General features: G+C 40.4%; 1 protein-coding gene across 1 annotated transcript in view; it reads left to right on the forward strand.

Annotated features, from left to right (window-relative positions):
- LOC139580267 (netrin receptor UNC5B-like) overlaps positions 1 to 26124 on the forward strand; it is a 124652-nt gene that overhangs the window by 72063 nt on the left and 26465 nt on the right. Inside the window, exons 8-9 of the mRNA XM_071408817.1 lie at positions 5975 to 6169; positions 10182 to 10348. Of these exons, the coding sequence (XP_071264918.1) occupies positions 5975 to 6169; positions 10182 to 10348 (362 nt within the window). The remainder of the gene's footprint in view (positions 1 to 5974; positions 6170 to 10181; positions 10349 to 26124) is intronic.

Genomic DNA, 26124 nt, shown 5'->3' on the forward strand with positions numbered 1-26124 from the left:
AGAGGAGGGGGGTTGTGATGGGAGGAGAGGAGGGGGGTTGTGATGGGAGGAGAGGAGGGGGGTTGTGATGGGAGGAGAGGAGGGGGGTTGTGATGAGAGGAGAGGAGGGGGGTTGTGATGGGAGGAGAGGAGGGGGGTTGTGATGGGAGGAGAGGAGGGGGGTTGTGATGAGAGGAGAGGAGGGGGGTTGTGATGAGAGGAGAGGAGGGGGGTTGTGATGGGAGGAGAGGAGGGGGGTTGTGATGAGAGGAGAGGAGGGTGGTTGTGATGGGAGGAGAGGAGGGGGGTTGTGGTGGGAGGAGAGGAGGGGGGTTGTGATGAGAGGAGAGGAGGGGGGTTGTGATGAGAGGAGAGGAGGGGGGTTGTGATGGGAGGAGAGGAGGGGGGTTGTGGTGGGAGGAGAGGAGGGGGGTTGTGATGAGAGGAGAGGAGGGGGGTTGTGATGAGAGGAGAGGAGGGGGGTTGTGATGGGAGGAGAGGAGGGGGGTTGTGGTGGGAGGAGAGGAGGGGGGTTGTGATGAGAGGAGAGGAGGGGGGTTGTGATGGGAGGAGAGGAGGGGGGTTGTGATGGGAGGAGAGGAGGGGGGTTGTGATGGGAGGAGGAGAGAGGAGGAGTTGTGATGGGAGGAGAGGAGGGGGGTTGTGATGGGAGGAGAGGAGGGGGGTTGTGATGGGAGGAGAGGAGGGGGGTTGTGATGGGAGGAGAGGAGGGGGGTTGTGGTGGGAGGAGAGGAGGGGGGTTGTGATGAGAGGAGAGGAGGGGGGTTGTGATGAGAGGAGAGGAGGGGGGTTGTGATGGGAGGAGAGGAGGGGGGTTGTGGTGGGAGGAGAGGAGGGGGGTTGTGATGAGAGGAGAGGAGGGGGGTTGTGATGAGAGGAGAGGAGGGGGGTTGTGATGGGAGGAGAGGAGGGGGGTTGTGGTGGGAGGAGAGGAGGGGGGTTGTGATGAGAGGAGAGGAGGGGGGTTGTGATGGGAGGAGAGGAGGGGGGTTGTGATGGGAGGAGAGGAGGGGGGTTGTGATGGGAGGAGGAGAGAGGAGGAGTTGTGATGGGAGGAGAGGAGGGGGGTTGTGATGGGAGGAGAGGAGGGGGGTTGTGATGGGAGGAGGAGAGAGGAGGAGTCGTGATGGGAGGAGAGGAGAGGAGGAGTCGTGATGGGAGGAGAGGAGAGGAGTTGTGATGGGAGGAGAGGAGGGGGGTTGTGATGGGAGGAGGAGTCGTGATGGGAGGAGGAGAGAGGAGGAGTCGTGATGGGAGGAGAGGAGAGGAGGAGTCGTGATGGGAGGAGAGGAGAGGAGGAGTCGTGATGGGAGGAGAGGAGAGGAGAGGAGGAGTCGTGATGGGAGGAGAGGAGAGGAGTCGTGATGGGAGGAGAGGAGGGGGGTTGTGATGGGAGGAGAGGAGGGGGGTTGTGATGGGAGGAGAGGAGGGGGGTTGTGATGGGAGGAGAGGAGGGGGGTTGTGATGGGAGGAGAGGAGGGGGGTTGTGATGGGAGGAGGAGAGAGGAGGAGTCGTGATGGGAGGAGAGGAGAGGAGGAGTCGTGATGGGAGGAGAGGAGAGGAGTTGTGATGGGAGGAGAGGAGGGGGGTTGTGATGGGAGGAGGAGAGAGGAGGAGTCGTGATGGGAGGAGGAGAGAGGAGGATTCGTGATGGGAGGAGAGGAGAGGAGGAGTCGTGATGGGAGGAGAGGAGAGGAGGAGTCGTGATGGGAGGAGAGGAGAGGAGGAGTCGTGATGGGAGGAGAGGAGAGGAGTCGTGATGGGAGGAGAGGAGGGGGGTTGTGATGGGAGAAGGAGAGGAGGGGGTTTGTGATGGGAGGAGAGGAGGGGGGTTGTGATGGGAGGAGAGGAGGGTTGTGATGAGAGGAGAGGAGGGTTGTGATGGGAGGAGAGGAGGGGGGTTGTGATGAGAGGAGAGGAGGGGGGTTGTGATGGGAGGAGGAGAGGAGGGGGGTTGTGATGAGAGGAGAGGAGGGGGGTTGTGATGGGAGGAGGAGAGGAGGGGGGTTGTGATGGGAGGAGAGGAGGGGGTTGTGATGAGAGGAGAGGAGGGTTGTGATGGGAGGAGGAGAGGAGGGTTGTGATGAGAGGAGAGGAGGGTTGTGATGGGAGGAGGAGAGGAGGGTTGTGATGAGAGGAGAGGAGGGTTGTGATGGGAGGAGGAGAGGAGGGTTGTGATGGGAGGAGGAGAGGAGGGTTGTGATGAGAGGAGAGGAGGGTTGTGATGGGAGGAGGAGAGGAGGGTTGTGATGGGAAGAGGAGAGGAGGGTTGTGATGAGAGGAGAGGAGGGTTGTGATGGGAGGAGGAGAGGAGGGTTGTGATGAGAGGAGAGGAGGGTTGTGATGGGAGGAGGAGAGGAGGGTTGTGATGAGAGGAGAGGAGGGTTGTGATGGGAGGAGGAGAGGAGGGTTGTGATGAGAGGAGAGGAGGGTTGTGATGGGAGGAGGAGAGGAGGGTTGTGATGAGAGGAGAGGAGGGTTGTGATGGGAGGAGGAGAGGAGGGTTGTGATGAGAGGAGAGGAGGGTTGTGATGGGAGGAGGAGAGGAGGGTTGTGATGAGAGGAGGAGAGGAGGGTTGTGATGGGAGGAGGAGAGGAGGGTTGTGATGAGAGGAGGAGAGGAGGGTTGTGATGAGAGGAGGAGAGGGGGGTTGTGATGGGAGGAGGAGAGGAGGGTTGTGATGAGAGGAGAGGAGGGTTGTGATGGGAGGAGGAGAGGGGGTTGTGATGAGAGGAGAGGAGGGGGTTGTGATGAGAGGAGAGGAGGGTTGTGATGGGAGGAGAGGAGGGGGGTTGTGATGGGAGGAGGAGAGAGGAGGAGTTGTGATGGGAGGAGAGGAGGGTTGTGATGAGAGGAGAGGAGGGTTGTGATGGGAGGAGAGGAGGGGCGTTGTGATGAGAGGAGAGGAGGGGGGTTGTGATGGGAGGAGGAGAGGAGGGGGGTTGTGATGAGAGGAGAGGAGGGGGGTTGTGATGGGAGGAGGAGAGGAGGGGGGTTGTGATGGGAGGAGGAGAGGAGGGGGGTTGTGATGGGAGGAGAGGAGGGGGGTTGTGATGAGAGGAGAGGAGGGTTGTGATGGGAGGAGGAGAGGAGGGTTGTGATGAGAGGAGAGGAGGGTTGTGATGGGAGGAGGAGAGGAGGGTTGTGATGAGGGGAGAGGAGGGTTGTGATGGGAGGAGGAGAGGAGGGTTGTGATGGGAGGAGGAGGAGGGGGGTTGTGATGAGAGGAGAGGAGGGGGTTGTGATGAGAGGAGAGGAGGGGGTTGTGATGAGAGGAGAGGAGGGTTGTGATGGGAGGAGAGGAGGGTTGTGATGGGAGGAGAGGAGGGGGGTTGTGATGAGAGGAGAGGAGGGTTGTGATGGGAGGAGAGGAGGGGGGTTGTGATGAGAGGAGAGGAGGGGGTTGTGATGGGAGGAGGAGAGGAGGGTTGTGATGGGAGGAGAGGAGGGGGTTGTGATGAGAGGAGAGGAGGGGGTTGTGATGAGAGGAGAGGAGGGGGGTTGTGATGAGAGGAGAGGAGGGGGGTTGTGATGGGAGGAGGAGAGGAGGGGGGTTGTGATGAGAGGAGAGGATGGGGGTTGTGATGGGAGGAGGAGAGGAGGGGGGTTGTGATGGGAGGAGAGGAGGGGGGTTGTGATGAGAGGAGAGGAGGGTTGTGATGGGAGGAGGAGAGGAGGGTTGTGATGAGAGGAGAGGAGGGGGTTGTGATGAGAGGAGAGGAGGGGGGTTGTGATGGGAGGAGGAGGAGGGGGGTTGTGATGAGAGGAGAGGAGGGTTGTGATGGGAGGAGGAGAGGAGGGTTGTGATGAGAGGAGAGGAGGGTTGTGATGGGAGGAGGAGAGGAGGGTTGTGATGAGAGGAGAGGAGGGTTGTGATAGGAGGAGGAGAGGAGGGTTGTGATGGGAGGAGGAGGAGGGGGGTTGTGATGAGAGGAGAGGAGGGGGTTGTGATGAGAGGAGAGGAGGGGGTTGTGATGAGAGGAGAGGAGGGTTGTGATGGGAGGAGAGGAGGGGGGTTGTGATGAGAGGAGAGGAGGGTTGTGATGGGAGGAGAGGAGGGGGGTTGTGATGAGAGGAGAGGAGGGGGTTGTGATGGGAGGAGGAGAGGAGGGTTGTGATGGGAGGAGAGGAGGGGGGTTGTGATGGGAGGAGAGGAGGGGGTTGTGATGGGAGGAGAGGAGGGGGGTTGTGATGGGAGGAGGAGGAGGGGGGTTGTGATGGGAGGAGAGGAGGGGGGTTGTGATGGGAGGAGGAGGAGGGGGGTTGTGATGGGAGGAGAGGAGGGGGGTTGTGATGGGAGGAGGAGAGAGGAGGAGTTGTGATGAGAGGAGAGGAGGGGGGTTGTGATGGGAGGAGGAGAGAGGAGGAGTTGTGATGGGAGGAGGAGAGGAGGGGGGTTGTGATGGGAGGAGGAGAGAGGAGGAGTTGTGATGGGAGGAGAGGAGGGGGGTTGTGATGGGAGGAGGAGAGAGGAGGAGTTGTGATGGGAGGAGGAGAGGAGGGGGGTTGTGATGGGAGGAGGAGAGAGGAGGAGTTGTGATGGGAGGAGAGGAGGGGGGTTGTGATGGGAGGAGGAGAGAGGAGGAGTTGTGATGGGAGGAGGAGGAGGGGGGTTGTGATGGGAGGAGGAGGAGGGGGGTTGTGATGGGAGGAGGAGAGAGGAGGAGTTGTGATGAGAGGAGAGGAGGGGGGTTGTGATGGGAGGAGGAGAGAGGAGGAGTTGTGATGGGAGGAGGAGAGGAGGGGGGTTGTGATGGGAGGAGGAGAGAGGAGGAGTTGTGATGGGAGGAGAGGAGGGGGGTTGTGATGGGAGGAGGAGAGAGGAGGAGTTGTGATGGGAGGAGGAGAGGAGGGGGGTTGTGATGGGAGGAGGAGAGAGGAGGAGTTGTGATGGGAGGAGAGGAGGGGGGTTGTGATGGGAGGAGGAGAGAGGAGGAGTTGTGATGGGAGGAGGAGGAGGGGGGTTGTGATGGGAGGAGGAGGAGGGGGGTTGTGATGGGAGGAGGAGAGAGGGGGAGTTGTGATGGGAGGAGAGGAGGGGGGTTGTGATGGGAGGAGGAGAGAGGAGGAGTTGTGATGGGAGGAGGAGAGAGGAGGAGTTGTGATGGGAGGAGAGGAGGGGGGTTGTGATGGGAGGAGGAGAGGAGGGGGGTTGTGATGGGAGGAGGAGAGAGGAGGAGTTGTGATGGGAGGAGAGGAGGGGGGTTGTGATGGGAGGAGGAGAGAGGAGGAGTTGTGATGGGAGGAGGAGAGGAGGGGGGTTGTGATGGGAGGAGGAGAGAGGAGGAGTTGTGATGGGAGGAGAGGAGGGGGGTTGTGATGGGAGGAGGAGAGAGGAGGAGTTGTGATGGGAGGAGGAGGAGGGGGGTTGTGATGAGAGGAGGAGGAGGGGGGTTGTGATGAGATAACAAGGAACAGGTGACGGTAAGGCCCTGCCATCGTAGACAATAGCATCGTAGCTGTAGTAGTAACAATAGCTCCCTCTGCAGATCAGGAGGCAGTATGATAGACTGTTGTTCAGAAGTACGTTTAGCCTGTGTGTGCGTGTGTGTGTGTGTGTGTGTGTGTGGCTATCCCAGTGGAGGCTGCTGAGTGGAGGATGGCTAATAATAATGTCTGGAATGGTATCAAACACATCAAACATGTGGTGCCATATGGTTGATGCCATTCCATTGACTCCATTCCAGACATTATAATGAGCCGTCCTCCCCTCAGCAGCCTCCACTGGTCTATCCATGCAGAGCCCTAACCCTGTCTCTCTCTGTCTCTCTCTGTCCCTCTGTCTCTGTCTCTGTCTCTGTCTCTGTCTCTGTCTTTGTCTCTGTCTCTGTCTCTCTCTCTGTCTCTGTCTCTCTCTCTCTGTCTCTCTCTGTCTCTCTCTCTCTCTCTCTCTCTCTCTCTCTCGCTCTCTGTCTCTGTCTCTGTCTCTGTCTCTGTCTCTGTCTCTGTCTCTGTCTCTCTCTCTCTCTTAGCGTTGGACCCTGGTATTGGTGTAACGGTGTATGCCAGCCTGGTGGGGGCGCTGTTACTCTCTGTGGTGCTGGTGCTGTGTGTCGGGGTGTTGGCATACCGACGCAACTGTCGCCATCTCCACGGTGATATCACTGACTCCTCCTCCGCCCTCACCGCCGCCTTCCACCCCGGCAACTACAAACCACCCAGACAGGGTGAGTCACTGTTGTTGTTCTTCCTCCTCCTTGTCCTCCTCTTCCTCTTGTTCATAAACCGTAATCTCTTTAGTTACGTTCCAACATTCCCTCCATCATGTGTCAATATCAGTTATTGTTAAATCTTTGTTTTTTAATAGTTGATCTTTTTTTCTAACAGGTTGTCAGTTGGATTGGCTCTCTGCAAGGTTTTACAGTGGGACAAAAAAGTATTTAGTCAGCCACCAATTGTGCAAGTTCTCCCACTTAAAAAGATGAGAGAGGCCTGTAATTTTCATCATAAGTACACTTCAACTATGACAGACTAGGCCTCTCTCATCTTTTTAAGTGGGAGAACTTGCACAATTGGTGGCTGACTAAATACTTTTTTGCCCCACTGTATATATTTAACATGGGGGGGATTTAGTTGATGGGTCTAGAATCAGCAGGGACTCTCTAGATGTTCCTGGTTTTAAGATATACTGATAAAAAATATAAACGCAACATGCAACAATTTCAAAGCTATTACTGAATTACAGTTTATATGAGGAAATCAGTAAACTGAAATGAAACCATTAGACCCTAATCTATGGATTTCACATGACTGGGAATACAGATATGTATTTGTTGGTCACAGATACCTTGAAAAAGCTATCGGCCTCCCGGGTGGCGCAGCGGTCTAAGGCACTGCATCGCAGTGCTTGAGGCGTCACTACAGACCCGGGTTCGATCACGGGCTGTGTCGCAGCCACCCTCGAACGGGAGACCCATGAGGCAGCACACAATTGGCCCAGTGTCGTCCGGGTCGTCCCATCGTACTCTAGCGACTCCTGTGGCGGGCCGGGCGCATTGCACGCTGACTTCGGTCACCAGCTGTACGGGGTGCGGATGTTAAGTGAGCAGTGTGTCAAGAAGCAGTGCGGCTTGGCGGGTCGTGTTTCAGAGTACGCATGGCTCTCAACCTTCGCTTCTCCCAAGTCCGTACGGGAGTTGCAGCGATTGGACAACACTGTAACTACCAATTGGATATCGCAAAATTGTGGGTAAAAAGTATATATTTTTTAAATAAAAAAGGTAAGGGCATGGATCAGAAAACCAGTCAGTATCCGGTGTGACCACCATTTGCCTCATGCAACACATCTACATCGCATAGAGTTGATCGGGCTGTTGATTGTGGCCTGTGTAATGTTGTCCCACTCCTCTTCAATGGCTGTGTGAAGTTGCTGGATATTGGCAAGAACTAGAACACGCTGTCGTACACATCGATCCAGAGCATCCCAAACATGCTTAATGGGTGACATGTCTGGTGAGTATGCAGGCCATGGAAGAACTGGGACATTTTCTGCTTCCAGGAATTGTGTACAGATCCTTGTGACATGGGGCCGTGCATTATCATGCTGAAACATGAGGTGATGGCGGTGGATGAATGACATGGCAATGGGCCTCAGGATCTCGTCACGGTATCTCTGTGCATTCAAATTTCCATCGATAAAACGCAATTGTGTTCGTTGTCCATTGCTTGTACGTGCCCATACCATAACCCCACCGCCACCATGGGGAACTCTCTTCACAACGTTGACATCAGCAAACCACTCGCCCACACGTCGCCATATACATGGTCTGCGCTTGTGAGGCCAGTTGGACGTACTGCCAAATTTTCTAAAATGACATGGAGGCTGTTTATGGTAGATTATCTGGCAACAGCTCTGGTGGACATTCCTAAAGTCAGAGTGCCAATTTCACATTTCCTTGAAAACTTAAGACATCTGTGGCATTGTGTTGTGTGACAAAACTGCACATTTTAGAGTGGCCTTTTATTGTCCCCAGCACAAGGTGCACCTGTGTAATGATCATGCTGTTTAATCAGCTTCTTGATATACCACGCCTGTCAGTTTGATGAATTATCTTTGCATAGGAGAAACGCTTGCTAACAGGGATATAAACAAATTTGTGCACACAATTTGAGAGAAACAAGCTTTTTGTTCTTATGGAAAATGTCTGTGATTTTTTTTTTTTCAGCTCATGAAACATGGGACCAACTCTTCACATGTTGCTTTTATATTTTTGTTCAATTTACTTTCTGTAATCTGTCTTGGTCTCTTCTAATTTAAAAATATCACCTTTTGATGTTTTCTCGATCTCCAATCTCAGTCTGGAGTTTCTTCTCAATCCCGACCTGCTCTTTACTCACAGAGCCTCAAAGTTAGAGAGGAGGGCCGATAACATGAGGGTTCCTGAGGGGGAAATATTCAGGGACTGATCTGGCAACCGGAGGGTTGTTGGCTTCATTATCCCAGTATACTAGCTACCACCAGCCAGAGGGTTATTGGCTTCATTATCCCAGTATACTAGCTACCACCAGCCAGAGGGTTTTTGGCTTCATTATCCCAGTATACTAGCTACCACCAGCCAGAGGGTTTTTGGCTTCATTATCCCAGTATACTAGCTACCACCAGCCAGAAGGTTATTGGCTTCATTATCCCAGTATACTAGCTACCACCAGCCAGAGGGTTATTGGCTTCATTATCCCAGTATACTAGCTACCATCAGCCAGAGGGTTATTGGCTTCATTATCCCAGTATACTAGCTACCACCAGCCAGAGGGTTTTTGGCTTCATTATCCCAGTATACTAGCTACCACCAGCCAGAGGGTTTTTGGCTTCATTATCCCAGTATACTAGCTACCACCAGCCAGAAGGTTATTGGCTTCATTATCCCAGTATACTAGCTACCACCAGCCAGAGGGTTATTGGCTTAATTATCCCAGTATACTAGCTACCATCAGCCAGAGGGTTATTGGCTTCATTATCCCAGTATACTAGCTACCACCAGCCAGAGGGTTATTGGATTCATTATCCCAGTATACTAGCTACCGCCAGCCAGAGGGTTATTGGCTTCATTATCCCAGTATACTAGCTACCACCAGCCAGAGGGTTATTGGCTTCATTATCCCAGTGTACTGGCTACCACCAGCCAGAGTGTTATTGGCTTCATTATCCCAGTATACTAGCTACCACCAGCCAGAAGGTTATTGGCTTCATTATCCCAGTATACTAGCTACCATCAGCCAGAGGGTTATTGGCTTCATTATCCCAGTATACTAGCTACCGCCAGCCAGAGGGTTATTGGCTTCATTATCCCAGTACACTAGCTACCACCAGCCAGAGGGTTATTGGCTTCATTATCCCAGTATACTAGCTACCACCAGCCAGAGGGTTATTGGCTTCATTATCCCAGTATACTAGCTACCACCAGCCAGAGGGTTATTGGCTTCATTATCCCAGTATACTAGCTACCACCAGCCAGAGGGTCATCTGCTCCCAGTGTGTGGTGTGTGTGTGTGTCAGCTTGGGTACTGGAACAGCAAAACATAAATAATATCTGTGCAAATGGGCTCCCGAGAGGCACAGCTGTCTGAGGCACTGCATCTCAGTGCTTGAGGCGTCACTACAGACACCCTGGTTAGAATCCAGGCTGTATCACAGCTGTCTGAGGCACTGCATCTCAGTGCTTGAGGCGTCACTACAGACACCCTGGTTAGAATCCAGGCTGTATCACAGCTGTCTGAGGCACTGCATCTCAGTGCTTGAGGCGTCACTACAGACACCCAGGTTAGAATCCAGGCTGTATCACAGCTGTCTGAGGCACTGCATCTCAGTGCTTGAGGCGTCACTACAGACACCCTGGTTAGAATCCAGGCTGTATCACAGTTGTCTGAGGCACTGCATCTCAGTGCTTGAGGCGTCACTACAGACACCCTGGTTTGAATCCAGGCTGTATCACAACCGGCTGTGATTGGGAGTCCCATAGGGCGGCGCACAATTGGCCCAGCGTCATCCGGATTCGGCCGGTGTAGGCCCGTCATTGTAAATAAGAATTTGTTCCTAACTGACTTGCCTAGGTAAATAAAGGTTCAATATTAATATTTTTAAATGGACCACTAAAGCATGTATTGTAACCACTTTGCTCCCAAAAATCCCATTCAGCCGACGCAGCTATTAAACAACTCCCCCTCTCTCTCCTCCTCCTGCAGACAACCCTCACCTCCTCCGCCCCTCTGCGCCCCCGGACCTGACAGCCACAGCAGGTACCTTCAGGGATCCTCTCTTCTCCCTGCGGCAGGGTGCCAACGATGGGCACCACAAGATCCCCATGACAACCTCTCCCCTGCTGGACCCCTTTCCCAGCCTCAAGATCAAGGTGTGTCTGTCTGTGTGTGTGTGTGTGTGTGTGTGTGTGTGTGTGTGTGTGTGTGTGTGTGTGTGTGTGTGTGTGTGTGTGTGTGTGTGTGTGTGTGTGTGTGTGTGTGTGTGTGTGTGTGTGTGTGTGTGTGTGTGTGTGTGTGTGTGTGTGTGTGTGTGTGTGTGTGTGTGTCAATCAAATGTATTTATAAAGCCATTTTAATATCAGTGTTTGTCAAAGCTTTACAGTTACCTGGTCTGGACCCCAAGTAGAAGCAGAGTCATATTGGTGTATGATGTAATAGTCATATTGGTGTATGGTGTAATAGTCACATTGGTGTATGGTGTAATAGTTATATGGGTGTATGGTGTATGGTGTAATAGTCATATTGGTGTATGATGTAATAGTCATATTGGTGTATGGTGTAATAGTCATATTGGTGTATGGTGTAATAGTCATATTGGTGTATGGTGTAATAGTTATATTGGTGTATGGTGTAATAGTCATATTGGTGTATGGTGTAATAGTTATATTGGTGTATGGTGTATGGTGTAATAGTTATATTGGTGTATGGTGTAATAGTTATATGGGTGTATGGTGTAATAGTTATATGGGTGTATGGTGTAATAGTCATATTGGTGTATGGTGTAATAGTTATATTGGTGTATGGTGTAATAATCATATTGGTGTATGGTGTAATAGTCATATTGGTGTATGGTGTAATAGTTATATTGGTGTATGGTGTAATAGTCATATTGGTGTATGGTGTAATAGTTATATTGGTGTATGGTGTATGGTGTAATAGTTATATTGGTGTATGGTGTAATAGTTATATGGGTGTATGGTGTAATAGTTATATGGGTGTATGGTGTAATAGTCATATTGGTGTATGGTGTAATAGTTATATTGGTGTATGGTGTAATAGTCATATTGGTGTATGGTGTAATAGTTATATTGGTGTATGGTGTAATAGTCATATTGGTGTATGGTATAATAGTCATATTGGTGTATGGTGTAATAGTTATATTGGTGTATGTTGTATGGTGTAATATTCATATTGGTGTATGGTGTAATAGTTATATTAGTGTATGGTGTATGGTGTAATAGTTATATTGGTGTATGGTGTAATAGTTATATGGGTGTATGGTGTAATAGTTATATGGGTGTATGGTGTAATAGTCATATTGGTGTATGGTGTAATAGTTATATTGGTGTATGGTGTAATAGTTATATGGGTGTATGGTGTAATAGTTATATGGGTGTATGGTGTAATAGTTATATGGGTGTATGGTGTAATAGTTATATGGGTGTATGGTGTAATAGTCATATTGGTGTATGGTGTAATAGTTATATGGGTGTATGGTGTAATAGTTATATTGGTGTATGGTGTAATAGTTATATGGGTGTATGGTGTAATAGTTATATGGGTGTATGGTGTAATAGTCATATTGGTGTATGGTGTAATAGTCATATTGGTGTATGGTATAATAGTCATATTGGTGTATGGTGTAATAGTTATATTGGTGTATGTTGTATGGTGTAATAGTTATATTGGTGTATGTTGTATGGTGTAATAGTTATATTGGTGTATGGTGTAATATTCATATTAGTGTATGGTATAATAGTTATATTGGTGTATGGTGTAATATTCATATTGGTGTATGGTGTAATAGTTATATTAGTGTATGGTGTAATAGTTATATTGGTGCATGGTGTAATATTCATATTGGTGTATGGTATAATAGTTATATTGGTGCATGGTGTAATATTCATATTGGTGTATGGTATAATAGTCATATTGGTGTATGGTGTAATAGTTATATTGGTGTATGGTGTAATAGTTATATTGGTGTATGTTGTATGGTGTAATAGTTATATTGGTGTATGGTGTAATAGTTATATTGGTGTATGGTGTAATAGTCATATTGGTGTATGGTATAATAGTCATATTGGTGTATGGTATAATAGTCATATTGGTGTATGGTGTAATAGTCATATTGGTGTATGGTGTAATAGTTATATTGGTGTATGGTGTAATAGTTATATTGGTGTATGGTGTAATAGTCATATTGGTGTATGGTATAATAGTCATATTGGTGTATGGTATAATAGTCATATTGGTGTATGGTGTAATAGTCATATTGGTGTATGGTATAATAGTCATATTGGTGTATGGTGTAATAGTCATATTGGTGTATGGTATAATAGTTATATTGGTGTATGGTGTAATAGTCATATTGGTGTATGGTGTAATAGTCATATTAGTGCATGGTGTAATAGTTTATTGGTGTATGGTGTAGTAGTCATATTGGTGTATGGTATAATAGTCATATTGGTGTATGGTGTAATAGTCATATTGGTGTATGGTGTAATAGTTATATTGGTGTATGGTGTAATAGTCATATTGGTGTATGGTATAATAGTCATATTGGTGTATGGTATAATAGTCATATTGGTGTATGGTGTAATAGTCATATTAGTGCATGGTGTAATAGTTATATGGGTGTATGTTGTAATAGTTATATTGGTGTATGGTGTAATAGTTATATTAGTGTATGGTATAATAGTCATATTGGTGTATGGTGTAATAGTCATATTAGTGCATGGTGTAATAGTTTATTGGTGTATGGTGTAATAGTCATATTGGTGTATGGTATAATAGTCATATTGGTGTATGGTGTAATAGTCATATTGGTGTATGGTGTAATAGTTATATTGGTGTATGGTGTAATAGTCATATTGGTGTATGGTGTAATAGTTATATTGGTGTATGGTGTATGGTGTAATAGTTATATTGGTGTATGGTGTAATAGTTATATGGGTGTATGGTGTAATAGTTATATGGGTGTATGGTGTAATAGTCATATTGGTGTATGGTGTAATAGTTATATTGGTGTATGGTGTAATAGTCATATTGGTGTATGGTGTAATAGTTTATTGGTGTATGGTGTAATAGTCATATTGGTGTATGGTATAATAGTCATATTGGTGTATGGTGTAATAGTTATATTAGTGTATGGTGTAATAGTTATATTGGTGTATGGTGTAATAGTCATATTGGTGTATGGTGTAATAGTTATATTGGTGTATGGTGTAATAGTTATATTGGTGTATGGTGTAATAGTTATATTGGTGTATGGTGTAATAGTCATATTGGTGTATGGTGTAATAGTCATATTGGTGTATGGTGTAATAGTTATATTGGTGTATGGTGTAATAGTCATATTGGTGTATGGTATAATAGTCATATTGGTGTATGGTGTAATAGTCATATTGGTGTATGGTGTAATAGTTATATGGGTGTATGGTGTACTAGTTATATTGGTGTATGTTGTATGGTGTAATATTCATATTGCTGTATGGTGTAATAGTTATATTAGTGTATGGTGTAATAGTTATATTGGTGTAATAGTTATATTGGTGTATGGTGTAATAGTTATATTGGTGTATGGTGTAATAGTCATATTGGTGTATGGTGTAATAGTTATATTGGTGTATGGTGTAATAGTCATATTAGTGCATGGTGTAATAGTTATATTGGTGTATGGTGTAATAGTTATATTGATGTATGGTGTAATAGTTATATTGGTGTATGGTGTAATAGTTATAATGGTGTATGGTGTAATAGTCATATTGGTGTATGGTGTATGGTGTAATAGTCATATTGGTGTATGGTGTATGGTGTAATAGTCATATTGGTGTATGGTGTAATAGTTATATTGGTGTATGGTGTAATAGTTATATTGGTGTATGGTGTAATAGTTATATTTGTGTATGGTTAAATAGTCATATTGGTGTATGGTATAATAGTCATTTTGGTGTATGGTGTAATAGTCACATTGGTGTATGGTGTAATAGTCATTTTGGTGTATGGTGTAATATTTATATTGGTGTATCGTGTAATAGTTATATTGGTGTATGGTGTACTAGTTATATTGGTGTATGGTGTATGGTGTAATAGTCATATTGGTGTATGGTGTATGGTGTAATAGTCATATTGGTGTATGGTGTATGGTGTAATAGTTAAATTGGTGTATGGTGTAATAGTTATATTGGTGTATGGTGTATGGTGTAATAGTTATATTGGTGTATGGTGTATGGTGTAATAGTCATATTGGTGTATGGTGTAATAGTTATATTTGTGTATGGTTAAATAGTCATATTGGTGTATGGTATAATAGTCATTTTGGTGTATGGTGTAATAGTCACATTGGTGTATGGTGTAATAGTCATTTTGGTGTATGGTGTAATATTTATATTGGTGTATCGTGTAATAGTTATATTGGTGTATGGTGTACTAGTTATATTGGTGTATGGTGTATGGTGTAATAGTCATATTGGTGTATGGTGTATGGTGTAATAGTCATATTGGTGTATGGTGTATGGTGTAATAGTTATATTGGTGTATGGTGTAATAGTTATATTGGTGTATGGTGTATGGTGTAATAGTTATATTGGTGTATGGTGTATGGTGTAATAGTCATATTGGTGTATGGTGTATGGTGTAATAGTCATATTAGTGTATGGTGTAATAGTTATATTGGTGTATGGTGTAATAGTTTTATTGGTGTATGGTGTAATAGTTATATTGGTGTATGGTGTAATAGTCATATTGTTGTATGGTGTAATAGTCATATTGGTGTATGGTGTATGGTGTAATAGTCATATTGGTGTATGGTGTAATAGTTATATTGGTGTATGGTGTATGGTGTAATAGTTATATTGGTGTATGGTGTAATAGTTATATTGGTGTATGGTGTAATAGTTATATGGGTGTATGGTGTAATAGTTATATTGGTGTATGGTGTAATAGTCATATGGGTGTATGGTGTAATAGTCATATTGGTGTATGGTGTAATAGTCATATTGGTGTAATAGTTATATTGGTGTATGGTGTAATAGTTATATTGGTGTATGGTGTAATAGTTATATGGGTGTATGGTGTAATAGTTATATGGGTGTATGGTGTAATAGTCATATTGGTGTATGGTGTAATAGTTATATTGGTGTATGGTGTAATAGTCATATTGGTGTATGGTGTAATAGTTTATTGGTGTATGGTGTAATAGTCATATTGGTGTATGGTATAATAGTCATATTGGTGTATGGTGTAATAGTTATATTAGTGTATGGTGTAATAGTTATATTGGTGTATGGTGTAATAGTCATATTGGTGTATGGTGTAATAGTTATATTGGTGTATGGTGTAATAGTTATATTGGTGTATGGTGTAATAGTTATATTGGTGTATGGTGTAATAGTCATATTGGTGTATGGTGTAATAGTCATATTGGTGTATGGTGTAATAGTTATATTGGTGTATGGTGTAATAGTCATATTGGTGTATGGTATAACAGTCATATTGGTGTATGGTGTAATAGTCATATTGGTGTATGGTGTAATAGTTATATGGGTGTATGGTGTAATAGTTATATTGGTGTATGTTGTATGGTGTAATATTCATATTGCTGTATGGTGTAATAGTTATATTAGTGTATGGTGTAATAGTTATATTGGTGTAATAGTTATATTGGTGTATGGTGTAATAGTTATATTGGTGTATGGTGTAATAGTCATATTGGTGTATGGTGTAATAGTTATATTGGTGTATGGTGTAATAGTTATATTGATGTATGGTGTAATAGTTATATTGGTGTATGGTGTAATAGTTATAATGGTGTATGGTGTAATAGTCATATTGGTGTATGGTGTATGGTGTAATAGTCATATTGGTGTATGGTGTATGGTGTAATAGTCATATTGGTGTATGGTGTAATAGTTATATTGGTGTATGGTGTAATAGTTATATTGGTGTATGGTGTAATAGTTATATTTGTGTATGGTTAAATAGTCATATTGGTGTATGGTATAATAGTCATTTTGGTGTATGGTGTAATAGTCACATTGGTGTATGGTGTAATAGTCATTTTGGTGTATGGTGTAATATTTATATTGGTGTATCGTGTAATAGTTATATTGGTGTATGGTGTACTAGTTATATTGGTGTATGGTGTATGGTGTAATAGTCATATTGGTGTATGGTGTATGGTGTAATAGTCATATTGGTGTATGGTGTATGGTGTAATAGTTATATTGGTGTATGGTGTAATAGTTATATTGGTGTATGGTGTAATAGTTATATTGGTGTATGGTGTATGGTGTAATAGTTATATTGGTGTATGGTGTATGGTGTAATAGTCATATTGGTGTATGGTGTAATAGTTATATTTGTGTATGGTTAAATAGTCATATTGGTGTATGGTATAATAGTCATTTTGGTGTATGGTGTAATAGTCACATTGGTGTATGGTGTAATAGTCATTTTGGTGTATGGTGTAATATTTATATTGGTGTATCGTGTAATAGTTATATTGGTGTATGGTGTACTAGTTATATTGGTGTATGGTGTATGGTGTAATAGTCATATTGGTGTATGGTGTATGGTGTAATAGTCATATTGGTGTATGGTGTATGGTGTAATAGTTATATTGGTGTATGGTGTAATAGTTATATTGGTGTATGGTGTATGGTGTAATAGTTATATTGGTGTATGGTGTATGGTGTAATAGTCATATTGGTGTATGGTGTATGGTGTAATAGTCATATTAGTGTATGGTGTAATAGTTATATTGGTGTATGGTGTAATAGTTTTATTGGTGTATGGTGTAATAGTTATATTGGTGTATGGTGTAATAGTCATATTGTTGTATGGTGTAATAGTCATATTGGTGTATGGTGTATGGTGTAATAGTCATATTGGTGTATGGTGTAATAGTTATATTGGTGTATGGTGTATGGTGTAATAGTCATATTGGTGTATGGTGTATGGTGTAATAGTCATATTGGTGTATGGTGTATGGTGTAATAGTTATATTGGTGTATGGTGTAATAGTTATATTGGTGTATGGTGTATGGTGTAATAGTTATATTGGTGTATGGTGTATGGTGTAATAGTCATATTGGTGTATGGTGTAATAGTTATATTTGTGTATGGTTAAATATTCATATTGGTGTATGGTATAATAGTCATTTTGGTGTATGGTGTAATAGTCACATTGGTGTATGGTGTAATAGTCGTTTTGGTGTATGGTGTAATATTTATATTGGTGTATCGTGTAATAGTTATATTGGTGTATGGTGTACTAGTTATATTGGTGTATGGTGTATGGTGTAATAGTCATATTGGTGTATGGTGTATGGTGTAATAGTCATATTGGTGTATGGTGTATGGTGTAATAGTTATATTGGTGTATGGTGTAATAGTTATATTGGTGTATGGTGTATGGTGTAATAGTTATATTGGTGTATGGTGTATGGTGTAATAGTCATATTGGTGTATGGTGTATGGTGTAATAGTCATATTAGTGTATGGTGTAATAGTTATATTGGTGTATGGTGTAATAGTTTTATTGGTGTATGGTGTAATAGTTATATTGGTGTATGGTGTAATAGTCATATTGTTGTATGGTGTAATAGTCATATTGGTGTATGGTGTATGGTGTAATAGTCATATTGGTGTATGGTGTAATAGTTATATTGGTGTATGGTGTATGGTGTAATAGTTATATTGGTGTATGGTGTAATAGTTATATTGGTGTATGGTGTAATAGTTATATGGGTGTATGGTGTAATAGTTATATTGGTGTATGATGTAATAGTCATATGGGTGTATGGTGTAATAGTCATATTGGTGTATGGTGTAATAGTCATATTGGTGTAATAGTTATATTGGTGTATGGTGTAATAGTTATATTGGTGTATGGTGTAATAGTTATATGGGTGTATGGTGTAATAGTTATATGGGTGTATGGTGTAATAGTCATATTGGTGTATGGTGTAATAGTTATATTGGTGTATGGTGTAATAGTCATATTGGTGTATGGTGTAATAGTTTATTGGTGTATGGTGTAATAGTCATATTGGTGTATGGTATAATAGTCATATTGGTGTATGGTGTAATAGTTATATTAGTGTATGGTGTAATAGTTATATTGGTGTATGGTGTAATAGTCATATTGGTGTATGGTGTAATAGTTATATTGGTGTATGGTGTAATAGTTATATTGGTGTATGGTGTAATAGTTATATTGGTGTATGGTGTAATAGTCATATTGGTGTATGGTGTAATAGTTATATTGGTGTATGGTGTAATAGTCATATTGGTGTATGGTATAATAGTCATATTGGTGTATGGTGTAATAGTCATATTGGTGTATGGTGTAATAGTTATATGGGTGTATGGTGTAATAGTTATATTGGTGTATGTTGTATGGTGTAATATTCATATTGCTGTATGGTGTAATAGTTATATTAGTGTATGGTGTAATAGTTATATTGGTGTAATAGTTATATTGGTGTATGGTGTAATAGTTATATTGGTGTATGGTGTAATAGTCATATTGGTGTATGGTGTAATAGTTATATTGGTGTATGGTGTAATAGTTATATTGATGTATGGTGTAATAGTTATATTGGTGTATGGTGTAATAGTTATAATGGTGTATGGTGTAATAGTCATATTGGTGTATGGTGTATGGTGTAATAGTCATATTGGTGTATGGTGTATGGTGTAATAGTCATATTGGTGTATGGTGTAATAGTTATATTGGTGTATGGTGTAATAGTTATATTGGTGTATGGTGTAATAGTTATATTTGTGTATGGTTAAATAGTCATATTGGTGTATGGTATAATAGTCATTTTGGTGTATGGTGTAATAGTCATTTTGGTGTATGGTGTAATATTTATATTGGTGTATCGTGTAATAGTTATATTGGTGTATGGTGTACTAGTTATATTGATGTATGGTGTATGGTGTAATAGTCATATTGGTGTATGGTGTATGGTGTAATAGTCATATTGGTGTATGGTGTATGGTGTAATAGTTATATTGGTGTATGGTGTAATAGTTATATTGGTGTATGGTGTATGGTGTAATAGTTATATTGGTGTATGGTGTATGGTGTAATAGTCATATTGGTGTATGGTGTATGGTGTAATAGTCATATTAGTGTATGGTGTAATAGTTATATTGGTGTATGGTGTAATAGTTTTATTGGTGTATGGTGTAATAGTTATATTGGTGTATGGTGTAATAGTCATATTGTTGTATGGTGTAATAGTCATATTGGTGTATGGTGTATGGTGTAATAGTCATATTGGTGTATGGTGTAATAGTTATATTGGTGTATGGTGTATGGTGTAATAGTTATATTGGTGTATGGTGTAATAGTTATATTGGTGTATGGTGTAATAGTTATATGGGTGTATGGTGTAATAGTTATATTGGTGTATGGTGTAATAGTCATATGGGTGTATGGTGTAATAGTCATATTGGTGTATGGTGTAATAGTCATATTGGTGTAATAGTTATATTGGTGTATGGTGTAATAGTTATATTGGTGTATGGTGTAATAGTTATATTGGTGTATGGTGTAATAGTTATATGGGTGTATGGTGTAATAGTCATATGGGTGTATGGTGTAATAGTCATATTGGTGTATGGTGTAAAAGTTATATTGGTGTATGGTGTAATAGTTATATTGGTGTATGGTGTAATAGTCATATTGGTGTATGGTGTAATAGTCATATTGGTGTATGGTGTAATAGTCATATTGGTGTATGGTGTAATAGTCATATTGGTGTATGGTGTAATAGTTATATTGGTGTATGGTGTAATAGTCATATTGGTGTATGGTGTAATAGTTATATTGGTGTATTGTGTAATAGTCATATTGGTGTATGGTGTATGGTGTAATAGTCATATTGGTGTATGGTGTAATAGTCATATTGGTGTATGGTATAATAGTCATATTGGTGTATGGTGTAATAGTTATATTGGTGTATGTTGTATGGTGTAATAGTTATATTGGTGTATGTTGTATGGTGTAATAGTTATATTGGTGTATGGTGTAATATTCATATTAGTGTATGGTATAATAGTTATATTGGTGTATGGTGTAATATTCATATTGGTGTATGGTGTAATAGTTATATTAGTGTATGGTGTAATAGTTATATTGGTGCATGGTGTAATATTCATATTGGTGTATGGTATAATAGTTATATTGGTGCATGGTGTAATATTCATATTGGTGTATGGTATAATAGTCATATTGGTGTATGGTGTAATAGTTATATTGGTGTATGGTGTAATAGTTATATTGGTGTATGTTGTATGGTGTAATAGTTATATTGGTGTATGGTGTAATAGTTATATTGGTGTATGGTGTAATATTCATATTGGTGTATGGTGTAATAGTTATATTGGTGTATGGTGTAATAGTCATATTGGTGTATGGTATAATAGTCATATTGGTGTATGGTATAATAGTCATATTGGTGTATGGTGTAATAGTCATATTGGTGTATGGTGTAATAGTTATATTGGTGTATGGTGTAATAGTTATATTGGTGTATGGTGTAATAGTCATATTGGTGTATGGTATAATAGTCATATTGGTGTATGGTATAATAGTCATATTGGTGTATGGTGTAATAGTCATATTGGTGTATGGTATAATAGTCATATTGGTGTATGGTGTAATAGTCATATTGGTGTATGGTATAATAGTTATATTGGTGTATGGTGTAATAGTCATATTGGTGTATGGTGTAATAGTCATATTAGTGCATGGTGTAATAGTTTATTGGTGTATGGTGTAATAGTCATATTGGTGTATGGTATAATAGTCATATTGGTGTATGGTGTAATAGTCATATTGGTGTATGGTATAATAGTCATATTGGTGTATGGTGTAATAGTCATATTAGTGCATGGTGTAATAGTTATATGGGTGTATGTTGTAATAGTTATATTGGTGTATGGTGTAATAGTTATATTAGTGTATGGTATAATAGTCATATTGGTGTATGGTGTAATAGTCATATTAGTGCATGGTGTAATAGTTTATTGGTGTATGGTGTAATAGTCATATTGGTGTATGGTATAATAGTCATATTGGTGTATGGTGTAATAGTCATATTGGTGTATGGTGTAATAGTTATATTGGTGTATGGTGTAATAGTCATATTGGTGTATGGTGTAATAGTTATATTGGTGTATGGTGTATGGTGTAATAGTCATATTGGTGTATGGTGTAATAGTTATATGGGTGTATGGTGTAATAGTTATATTGGTGTATGTTGTATGGTGTAATATTCATATTGCTGTATGGTGTAATAGTTATATTAGTGTATGGTGTAATAGTTATATTGGTGTAATAGTTATATTGGTGTATGGTGTAATAGTTATATTGGTGTATGGTGTAATAGTCATATTGGTGTATGGTGTAATAGTTATATTGGTGTATGGTGTAATAGTTATATTGATGTATGGTGTAATAGTTATATTGGTGTATGGTGTAATAGTTATAATGGTGTATGGTGTAATAGTCATATTGGTGTATGGTGTATGGTGTAATAGTCATATTGGTGTATGGTGTATGGTGTAATAGTCATATTGGTGTATGGTGTAATAGTTATATTGGTGTATGGTGTAATAGTTATATTGGTGTATGGTGTAATAGTCATATGGGTGTATGGTGTAATAGTCATATTGGTGTATGGTGTAAAAGTTATATTGGTGTATGGTGTAATAGTTATATTGGTGTATGGTGTAATAGTCATATTGGTGTATGGTGTAATAGTCATATTGGTGTATGGTGTAATAGTCATATTGGTGTATGGTGTAATAGTCATATTGGTGTATGGTGTAATAGTTATATTGGTGTATGGTGTAATAGTCATATTGGTGTATGGTGTAATAGTTATATTGGTGTATTGTGTAATAGTCATATTGGTGTATGGTGTATGGTGTAATAGTCATATTGGTGTATGGTGTAATAGTCATATTGGTGTATGGTATAATAGTCATATTGGTGTATGGTGTAATAGTTATATTGGTGTATGTTGTATGGTGTAATAGTTATATTGGTGTATGTTGTATGGTGTAATAGTTATATTGGTGTATGGTGTAATATTCATATTAGTGTATGGTATAATAGTTATATTGGTGTATGGTGTAATATTCATATTGGTGTATGGTGTAATAGTTATATTAGTGTATGGTGTAATAGTTATATTGGTGCATGGTGTAATATTCATATTGGTGTATGGTATAATAGTTATATTGGTGCATGGTGTAATATTCATATTGGTGTATGGTATAATAGTCATATTGGTGTATGGTGTAATAGTTATATTGGTGTATGGTGTAATAGTTATATTGGTGTATGTTGTATGGTGTAATAGTTATATTGGTGTATGGTGTAATAGTTATATTGGTGTATGGTGTAATATTCATATTGGTGTATGGTGTAATAGTTATATTGGTGTATGGTGTAATAGTCATATTGGTGTATGGTATAATAGTCATATTGGTGTATGGTATAATAGTCATATTGGTGTATGGTGTAATAGTCATATTGGTGTATGGTGTAATAGTTATATTGGTGTATGGTGTAATAGTTATATTGGTGTATGGTGTAATAGTCATATTGGTGTATGGTATAATAGTCATATTGGTGTATGGTATAATAGTCATATTGGTGTATGGTGTAATAGTCATATTGGTGTATGGTATAATAGTCATATTGGTGTATGGTGTAATAATCATATTGGTGTATGGTATAATAGTTATATTGGTGTATGGTGTAATAGTCATATTGGTGTATGGTGTAATAGTCATATTAGTGCATGGTGTAATAGTTTATTGGTGTATGGTGTAATAGTCATATTGGTGTATGGTATAATAGTCATATTGGTGTATGGTGTAATAGTCATATTGGTGTATGGTGTAATAGTTATATTGGTGTATGGTGTAATAGTCATATTGGTGTATGGTATAATAGTCATATTGGTGTATGGTATAATAGTCATATTGGTGTATGGTGTAATAGTCATATTAGTGCATGGTGTAATAGTTATATGGGTGTATGTTGTAATAGTTATATTGGTGTATGGTGTAATAGTTATATTAGTGTATGGTATAATAGTCATATTGGTGTATGGTGTAATAGTCATATTAGTGCATGGTGTAATAGTTTATTGGTGTATGGTGTAATAGTCATATTGGTGTATGGTATAATAGTCATATTGGTGTATGGTGTAATAGTCATATTGGTGTATGGTGTAATAGTTATATTGGTGTATGGTGTAATAGTCATATTGGTGTATGGTGTAATAGTTATATTGGTGTATGGTGTATGGTGTAATAGTCATATTGGTGTATGGTGTAATAGTTATATGGGTGTATGGTGTAATAGTTATATTGGTGTATGTTGTATGGTGTAATATTCATATTGCTGTATGGTGTAATAGTTATATTAGTGTATGGTGTAATAGTTATATTGGTGTAATAGTTATATTGGTGTATGGTGTAATAGTTATATTGGTGTATGGTGTAATAGTCATATTGGTGTATGGTGTAATAGTTATATTGGTGTATGGTGTAATAGTTATATTGATGTATGGTGTAATAGTTATATTGGTGTATGGTGTAATAGTTATAATGGTGTATGGTGTACTAGTTATATTGGTGTATGGTGTAATAGTCATATTGGTGTATGGTGTATGGTGTAATAGTCATATTGGTGTATGGTGTATGGTGTAATAGTCATATTGGTGTATGGTGTAATAGTTATATTGGTGTATGGTGTAATAGTTATATTGGTGTATGGTGTAATAGTTATATTGGTGTATGGTTAAATAGTCATATTGGTGTATGGTATAATAGTCATTTTGGTGTATGGTGTAATAGTCACATTGGTGTATGGTGTAATAGTCATTTTGGTGTATGGTGTAATATTTATATTGGTGTATCGTGTAATAGTTATATTGGTGTATGGTGTACTAGTTATATTGGTGTATGGTGTATGGTGTAATAGTCATATTGGTGTATGGTGTATGGTGTAATAGTCATATTGGTGTATGGTGTATGGTGTAATAGTTATATTGGTGTATGGTGTAATAGTTATATTGGTGTATGGTGTATGGTGTAATAGTGATATTGGTGTATGGTGTATGGTGTAATAGTCATATTGGTGTATGGTGTAATAGTTATATTTGTGTATGGTTAAATAGTCATATTGGTGTATGGTATAATAGTCATTTTGGTGTATGGTGTAATAGTCACATTGGTGTATGGTGTAATAGTCATTTTGGTGTATGGTGTAATATTTATATTGGTGTATCGTGTAATAGTTATATTGGTGTATGGTGTACTAGTTATATTGGTGTATGGTGTATGGTGTAATAGTCATATTGGTGTATGGTGTATGGTGTAATAGTCATATTGGTGTATGGTGTATGGTGTAATAGTTATATTGGTGTATGGTGTAATAGTTATATTGGTGTATGGTGTATGGTGTAATAGTTATATTGGTGTATGGTGTATGGTGTAATAGTCATATTGGTGTATGGTGTATGGTGTAATAGTCATATTAGTGTATGGTGTAATAGTTATATTGGTGTATGGTGTAATAGTTTTATTGGTGTATGGTGTAATAGTTATATTGGTGTATGGTGTAATAGTCATATTGTTGTATGGTGTAATAGTCATATTGGTGTATGGTGTATGGTGTAATAGTCATATTGGTGTATGGTGTAATAGTTATATTGGTGTATGGTGTATGGTGTAATAGTTATATTGGTGTATGGTGTAATAGTTATATTGGTGTATGGTGTAATAGTTATATGGGTGTATGGTGTAATAGTTATATTGGTGTATGGTGTAATAGTCATATGGGTGTATGGTGTAATAGTCATATTGGTGTATGGTGTAATAGTCATATTGGTGTAATAGTTATATTGGTGTATGGTGTAATAGTTATATTGGTGTATGGTGTAATAGTTATATGGGTGTATGGTGTAATAGTTATATGGGTGTATGGTGTAATAGTCATATTGGTGTATGGTGTAATAGTTATATTGGTGTATGGTGTAATAGTCATATTGGTGTATGGTGTAATAGTTTATTGGTGTATGGTGTAATAGTCATATTGGTGTATGGTATAATAGTCATATTGGTGTATGGTGTAATAGTTATATTAGTGTATGGTGTAATAGTTATATTGGTGTATGGTGTAATAGTCATATTGGTGTATGGTGTAATAGTTATATTGGTGTATGGTGTAATAGTTATATTGGTGTATGGTGTAATAGTTATATTGGTGTATGGTGTAATAGTCATATTGGTGTATGGTGTAATAGTCATATTGGTGTATGGTGTAATAGTTATATTGGTGTATGGTGTAATAGTCATATTGGTGTATGGTATAATAGTCATATTGGTGTATGGTGTAATAGTCATATTGGTGTATGGTGTAATAGTTATATGGGTGTATGGTGTAATAGTTATATTGGTGTATGTTGTATGGTGTAATATTCATATTGCTGTATGGTGTAATAGTTATATTAGTGTATGGTGTAATAGTTATATTGGTGTAATAGTTATATTGGTGTATGGTGTAATAGTTATATTGGTGTATGGTGTAATAGTCATATTGGTGTATGGTGTAATAGTTATATTGGTGTATGGTGTAATAGTTATATTGATGTATGGTGTAATAGTTATATTGGTGTATGGTGTAATAGTTATAATGGTGTATGGTGTAATAGTCATATTGGTGTATGGTGTATGGTGTAATAGTCATATTGGTGTATGGTGTATGGTGTAATAGTCATATTGGTGTATGGTGTAATAGTTATATTGGTGTATGGTGTAATAGTTATATTGGTGTATGGTGTAATAGTTATATTTGTGTATGGTTAAATAGTCATATTGGTGTATGGTA

Source organism: Salvelinus alpinus, chromosome 7 (genome assembly GCF_045679555.1).
Source record: "Salvelinus alpinus chromosome 7, SLU_Salpinus.1, whole genome shotgun sequence".
Classification (NCBI taxonomy): domain Eukaryota; kingdom Metazoa; phylum Chordata; class Actinopteri; order Salmoniformes; family Salmonidae; genus Salvelinus; species Salvelinus alpinus.